The following is a 7,329-nucleotide window of genomic DNA, read 5'->3' on the forward strand; positions in this document are numbered from 1 at the left end:
ACATGGGCAGCCAATTTTCTGTAAAGTTGTCTTGCATAGATTCCTGCTGGATTTTCGTGTGAGGCTTGAAGTTTTATATGCTTGGGACTAGACATATATCAAGAGCTGTTGGAAACAATGAGGTAGGAGAGATGATGAAAGACAGTTTAATGTTGAAAATCCTAAACTGAATATTTAGGTCTTTAGGGGCATGAAGCCTTTTCACTTTACATCATGTGACATGGTAGCAGCAGGAATCCACATCAAAGATGAGAGTAAACAAGTGGCTGCTCACAAAGAGAAGCTTAAGGAGAGAGAGTAGTTAAGACATAGGTGAGTTACTATATTTTTCACAAACGTTCACTATTCTCAACAAGTAAACAAGTGGATGGTAGCAGAGGCCAATAAAATTAAAAGAACCTCTGCAAGTAAGTTTCGTGGAAAAAGAAAGTAACTCACTCACATCTAAGTATTATCAAACACATATTTCATTTCTGTAACATAAACACACAGTAAATAATCAACCAAGCCGATGAAGAACGTATTTATTAACTCATGTTAAAAAATCATTGGTACCATGGTTAGTTTTTAATTAAATAATCAGAACTTTGACCTAGATTTTTATTGTCTGGGCCACTTTTGGCTGACTGAGCAACTAAGCAGGGAATAGCTTCCGAATGCAAAATTTTGTTTGGATTATTCTGCACATGTATTTTCAAAGTGATTTTATTTTTGATACATATCTTGAAAGATCAATCAAAATGCTTTACCAACTGCTTTTCGCATATTTTTTACAGAACAACATTTCCTTCCATGCCCCTATATGCTATTACGCTATTACAAGGTTAGACAAGTTATATTTAGTGCTCTTTTGATTATAATTCAAAATTTGCAGTTTTCGTAAAATCTATCTAACATTCTAACCGAACTAGACGACGATTCTACAGACTTATAAATTTACCAAGTTCCTAGAATCCATGCTATTCGGTTTTGACATAGCAAAATGTACACATTTCAAAAAATACATTTTTAGATTTAACAAGTTAGACCAGAAATCAGAGAATTGGGTTCATACATGTTTTCTTGCAGTGTTACTTTTTTTTACACCTTTTTGTTTGGTATTTTAGCATCCCCACACTTCTTTTCCTCTACTGCATGCACCTTTTGTGGTGAAAGAAATAAACATATTTGTAATTAAATACTGATTTATTGACATAAGAAAATAACATTTGTTTTGAAAAACAACTCCAGCATCATTAATACTACAAAATAACATTTTAGACAATCCTCATTTTTCAAATAATTGACAAATGATTACATAGAGGCTAAGTTGCAATTCTGTTGAACTATTAAAATTTTCATGTCTACTTATAATCCTTATCTCAAAAATACAAAACTTTTACAATGCATGTTCTAGTTGGAAATAGTTAAAAAACAAACACATAATGTTGCTGTTGCTATTTCAGCTTTTTTTTATCATGCTGAATGAGGCTATTTGCCTGGAGAGAGCTTAGTGTAATTAAAGGCTGAAATATTGCCAACAAAATAAGAGCTTTTGCGTGTTTTCAAAATAATTCCCACAAAATAGGGCGTAACAATAATTTCAAAGAGAGCAAAAAACTAGAATGAAGTTCCACACATCAGCGTTGCTATTTTTTGTGATAGATCAAATTAATTTCAAAGGCCACTGGCTTCATTAACAATGAGTAGTATGCTTGATTTTGAAACTCAAAGAATTTGGCGGTGCTTTATTCTATTTAGAGGAACCTATTCAATGATCGCTATTCTATCCTTTTTTTGACGTATTTTAAATTGTTCAGGTTGTATACCACCGTAATTTGAGGGTTTAAATATATACTTTCTTTTTTCTAAATGTTACGGGATCCAAGACTGAGATGGTAACACATCACTACTTTGTTTAGTCCTGGTTGTCATCCTATCCCTTTGTACTACTTGACACTAAACTTTGTTAATGAAGGTAGTTGACCCTTGAAATTAATCGGACCCATCCAAAACCAGCAACACACATATACGAAAACTACTTGCACAGTCATAAATAAAAAATAATGGTCTCTTTCCTTATGATCACACACAAAAATACCTAGTACTCATCTGACTTGTTTGAATCGATTATCTTGTATGTGTAATACACATGCAGTAGCTTTTTCGAACGCTCGAAATCAAGACGGTTTCTTGTTGAAGAATGCACATACGACCAATTTGAAAAAATCCTCTCAATTTGAGCTGAGGATGCTGGAATCTTCACAAGTTTCAGCGCAAAAGAGGCCAAGTTATTGTGGTGTATCTTGGCCATGTTCCAGAACACAATTGCATCCTCTATGTTTTTCTCAAACAAAGTTTGGAATATCCCCCTTTTTTGTCGAAATGAATGGAGTCCATTTATGCCTTCAGTATCAAGGCTTTCCAGCAAAAATGTCTGAACCATTTCTAAGGTTTTATGTGGTAAGCTCTTTGCCTCATCAGCATATCGAGGATGAAGGCAGTATGCTGCTAGCGAATAAATGGTGAGTGCCATGTCCTTCCTGTGCTGCACTCTGTCTTCACAGTGAACAGAATGTTGTGGTAGCTTGAGTTTACACCACAAATGTGCTGAATCGGCGATGGATGAATCTGTTCTCTGTGAAACATTTATAAGTTCACAAATGGGATCCAAAAGTTTAATGTTGTCTCTAACTTCCTCAATAAAATCATCATCAAAAACCAGTTGCTTTGCTTCTGCCTTGACCCTTTTACATCTTTTATCATTCACAATTAACACCTTCATAAAATGGATGTTATTTACCAAGCACACATAGGAGTCACGATACGAACACCATCTTGTGTCACATGGCAGCTTGATTCTACATCCCCCATTCTGGACCAGAGCATATTCAAGATCAGGCTGCTTGAACTCTTTTAGTATCAGCTGGACCTTTTTGGTTATGCTTTCACTTATAATATCCTTGGCTAATAAATTTCCTATGTGACTATTGCAATTACTGTGCCAAATAGGAACTGTTCTTCCCATCTTCAGCATAGTTGAAGCATTGTCAGAAGCAACAGCATAAACTGTTGTATTATACAAAACCTTTGCTTCTGCTATGGACTGGGTGACAATTTCGGCTAGCTTGTCTCCTGTTTCTGCCTCTCCTGTAAGATCCCAGGCATTGAGGAATGCCTGGGATCCTTTAGCATTTTGCAACATTGTCACAACCGTTTTACTGTTGCTGGAAGTATTTCTCCAACCATCTATAAGCAGAACAGATTCTTCATCCACAAGAGTTCTGCTCATGTTAACACATTTTTCATTTTCCTTATCAAGCAAAGTTGTAGACAAAGCTTTCCGTTTAGGTAGATGTGATATATACCCAGGCCGTAAAACTTTTACCACGTCCCTAAAATGGTCCGAATCTATAGTGCTAAATGGTATATTACATCCGAAGAAAAATGCAGCTACCGAGTCTATTTCCTGTATTTCATCACTGTTGACTCTGTCTATATACCTGTGTAGAGAATCCTGATGTCTTCTTCGTTTTGGTGTTCGTGCAGGAGTATCCTTGTTACTTACAGGAGTGACGGAACTTGAAGATGGTGTGATGGTTTGGTAAAATACATCAAAATACCTGTTTGAAGCATCAGAATCAGACTGAAGAGATGGCACATCTGCAGTTGCTTCATTTTGTTCTCCAATCCTGCCTGAATTATCATCCTAGAAAACACAATTGAAATATTACAGATAACTTTTAATAAAACCTTGATATGATTTTTGTAATTATGGTCAGGGTATTTTCCTCTGTTAACTCTTTGGTATCTAGGCATTTACATGCTGCTACTACACTGGCATGGCATTTAAACTCAACAAGCCAGAAAATGCATGGATATGCATATTTACTTGATAATTGCAAGAACAACTGAAAATGTATAATCACTGGAGGAATATCATGATCAAGTTATTTTAAATATTCCCTAGTGTGGAAATGCCCTCCCCTCTCCACTGAAAACTGTGCAGTAACAGAACATGTGATTGCAAAATATTGACTGTGTGTCCGGGAATACACCTGCTTGACCTTGAGGCTATGCTCTCGTCAGCTGGTAGAGAGACTGGGGAAGAATGACCCAAGTTTTTCCCTGTTTGCTTGAATCTACTACAAGCAAGAAACAAAGACAGAAATGTTTGGATTTCTCTTACCCTGATGGTAACCTGTCAGCAGGCTAACAATGAAAGAAGACCAAATTCCTTCACTCCACTTGCTGACACAACATTTGTCTCAAGGTCAAGCAGAGGATTTCCCTCAGACGAGGTCATGAGATAACAATTGCACATTGAGTCTATACAGTAAGGACACCGAATAATGAACTAGTTTATTTTATGTGTCACTTTCTGCCATTTTTAGTTAATTTGCTGTGATGGAGATGAATGGTGACGAAGGGACAATCACACATACATTGTGACAACCAGTGGTGACGATTGGGTTCTAAAACTGGGGGCAAGGTGCCCAAACTGGGAAGGGGGGCAAGGACAGTTTACTTTCCTTTGGTAGATAAGATTTAGCATAGTGCAAGGGCAAAAGTGGAAAGCCTCACCCCCGCTCTCGTTGCTGCCACTGGTAACACTAGACACAGACGATTATACAGACTCTAAGATCAAATAAGTGAAAAACATGAGTACAATAGAACAATTTTACTAGGCATTTTCAATGTTTTTAATATCTTAGTTCAAAGACACAAACTAAGCAAATAACAAAAAATTCAGCAAGAAGCATTTGAAAGGTAAATTTCCATACCAGCATCAGCAATAATAATAATGAAGGTACTAGTTCTGAATGTGTAATTATTATTGCATAAATTTAAACATCGGAGAACGTGAGTAGTACACATAAAATTTTAAAAAGTATTATATTCTGTGGAAATTATGATGTGAAAAGTACCTAACACAAGTCTGAACCTGACCTGCCTAGCCAAACACTTAAAGACTCTACAGGAAAAAAACACAATAAACAATCACCTTGCTAAAAAGATACATGTTAGGAGAGAGAGAAATCTTATCATGTAAAAATCATGCATATTATTATAATTTAAGAATTACATACACAGAACTAGGCCCATAATGAAGTTCACGAGCACAAAACCATTGTCTTAACCTTCATTAAAACTGAAGTCAGCATTAAATTTGATGTTTGTGCCAGTAAGTTGTAATCAGCGATATTATCTCAAATAAAAAATCTTAATTTGCATTGCTAGCTATATGAACAGTACTTGGTGTTTCACAGAGAACAATTTGATTTAAAAATAATTTCAAAATGAATTGAAAATTGAGTTCCACATCTTGCATAAGGTAAAATTAAAAATATGACGAAAACTTGGAAAGAAAACTTCTACATTCAAATTTACCACAGGACACAATTAAACTTTCATTTCTATTGAACTACCGCCTTGCACAGTGTGAAAAAATCTACAAATTATACCATGTGACTAATTCTTCCTAATTATGTAATACACATGTCTGTGTATCTCGTGTGTCCATAACTGAAATAATTTCTCACTTTCCATCATTGCAAGCAAAACATCAGATATGAAAAATAATGTTAATCAAAGTTAGTCATGATTTTGCTAGCTTAAGTATAAACGAAGATAATTAGGTAAAACTTAACATGAGCCTGAACGAATTTCTTCATTTTTACAGGAGAATTTACTTATGTGAACCAGTTTCTGTAGCATTTGTAAGGTTTGTTGTTGTTATTCCTATATAGTAGAATTAGGAAAACCGTGGAAATATTTGTTTTCGAAGGTAAAATAAACGACCTACAATTGGCATATCTTTCCTCCTGAACCGAATGATGAGTACGTGCAATGACGTAGTGTTTCTAATGGTGCACTTTTTTCCCCAGAAAGATGAGGTATGTGTTTTTTTTTTGCGTAAACATTAATTTGTTAATGAGAATTTTTATTGTATTTATGCTAATGGAACCAAACCTAACCGACCTAACCTCGTAGGCATACCTCAACACAGGGGCTACCTAGTGTGTTAATTTTTTTTTGCGTAAATATTACTTTGTTAATGAGAATTTTTTTTAGATATAATTTAACAATACAAGCAGAAGTTGTTATTTTTCACTTCATATGTTTGGAAACACTGCTTATCCACTAACGATTCACTACGCCAGTCAAGATCGACTCACTATGCCAGTCAAGGTCGAATCACTACACCAGTTAAGATGTCCGTGTTATATTGTGTGTTACGCGAGCGAACAAAGGATGAACAATAATTACTGTTAATGTTACAAATATAAATTATTTTCATAATTAAACATAAATCCCACGTTACAAGATTCTTTGCAATGCAGAATAGGTAAGCACGAATGTTAAAAGTGTCAAAATAAACAAGTGAGAGGTATTCGGGCTCGTGTTAATAATTAATGAGAATTATATTAAAAAAGCATCTGTTACGTACATGGTAACCAATTTGATTCTCCACGACGTAATCTTCTATTACTTCCACAAATTGGCCTGATGTTCCTGCATTTTCAGCATTATCTGTGCAAAATGGACTGGGTGATCTGGAACTGCTTTCAGACTCTCTTGTTATTTCACATGTGTTCCTAAAATGGAATGAATTGTACATACAATGGCTGTATATTAAATGAAAATAAATAAATATTACTTACACTTCCTAATACTTCACCATGTAAAAGTGTGAAACAGAGTGAATATATGGGAAAAATCTCATTCCTTTACAAAAATATGCACAACAATGGTAAAATTTTCGCCTAGGGGAGACACATGGAAAACGTTAATTTCCGGTATTATAACATTGTACTTACATATTATACATTTCTGAAGATTGTTTGCGTGTCTTCTTAGTGTTTTCACTTATATAATGTCAATTTTTCACAAAATCTTTGTTGCTGTAGACCATTGGCGTTAGCCCCACAAACCATTCCCAAGTAGCCCCATGCACCATTGGCACTCCACAAACCATCCACAGGTAGCCCCATGCACCATTGGCACCCCACAAACCATCCACGGGTAACCCCATGCACCATTCACGGGTACGAGGTATGCCTAGAAGGTTAGGTTAGGTTTCAATAGCATAAATACAAGACAAATTGACCGATTTTTGTGTTAAGCACAATACACTCTGCGGTAATAACATCAAGAAACTTCGACCGAACTTCAAAAAGCCTACAGAAACACGTTTCAGTAAGTAATTTCTCCTGTAAATTTTAAAAAAGTCTCTCCCCCAGGCGAAAATTTTACCGAATTTCATGTATGTTACATTTGTACTTACTTATTATGCATTGCTAAACGTCGTCTGCATGTTTCTTGCTGTTTTCACTTCAATTTCTGACA

At 35.4% G+C, this 7,329-nt stretch overlaps 1 protein-coding gene across 1 annotated transcript; it reads right to left on the reverse strand.

The window, feature by feature from the left end:
* Nucleotides 1-2,080: 2,080 nt before the first annotated feature.
* On the reverse strand, nt 2,081-7,093 carry LOC145996227 (uncharacterized). The gene is made up of 3 exons (XM_083132647.1): nt 6,801-7,093; nt 6,431-6,578; nt 2,081-3,688 (listed from the first exon to the last, which is right to left on the reverse strand). The coding sequence occupies exons 1-3, from the start codon at nt 6,809-6,811 to the stop codon at nt 2,081-2,083; spliced, it is 1,767 nt and encodes a 588-aa protein (XP_082988773.1). The 5' UTR covers nt 6,812-7,093.
* Between the last annotated feature and the right edge of the window lie 236 nt (nt 7,094-7,329).

The sequence above is a fragment of the Lepisma saccharinum genome, chromosome 12 (genome assembly GCF_977018435.1).
Source record: "Lepisma saccharinum chromosome 12, izLepSacc3.1, whole genome shotgun sequence".
In the NCBI taxonomy this organism is placed as follows: domain Eukaryota; kingdom Metazoa; phylum Arthropoda; class Insecta; order Zygentoma; family Lepismatidae; genus Lepisma; species Lepisma saccharinum.

What these genes read in the sequence shown, in the direction of transcription:
- LOC145996227 (XM_083132647.1), bottom strand. An exon ending in AGAATCAAATTGGTTACCAT is followed by an intron (nt 3,689 to 6,430) that starts GTACGTAACAGA and finishes TGTGTTTTCTAG; the next exon opens with GATGATAATTCAGGCAGGAT.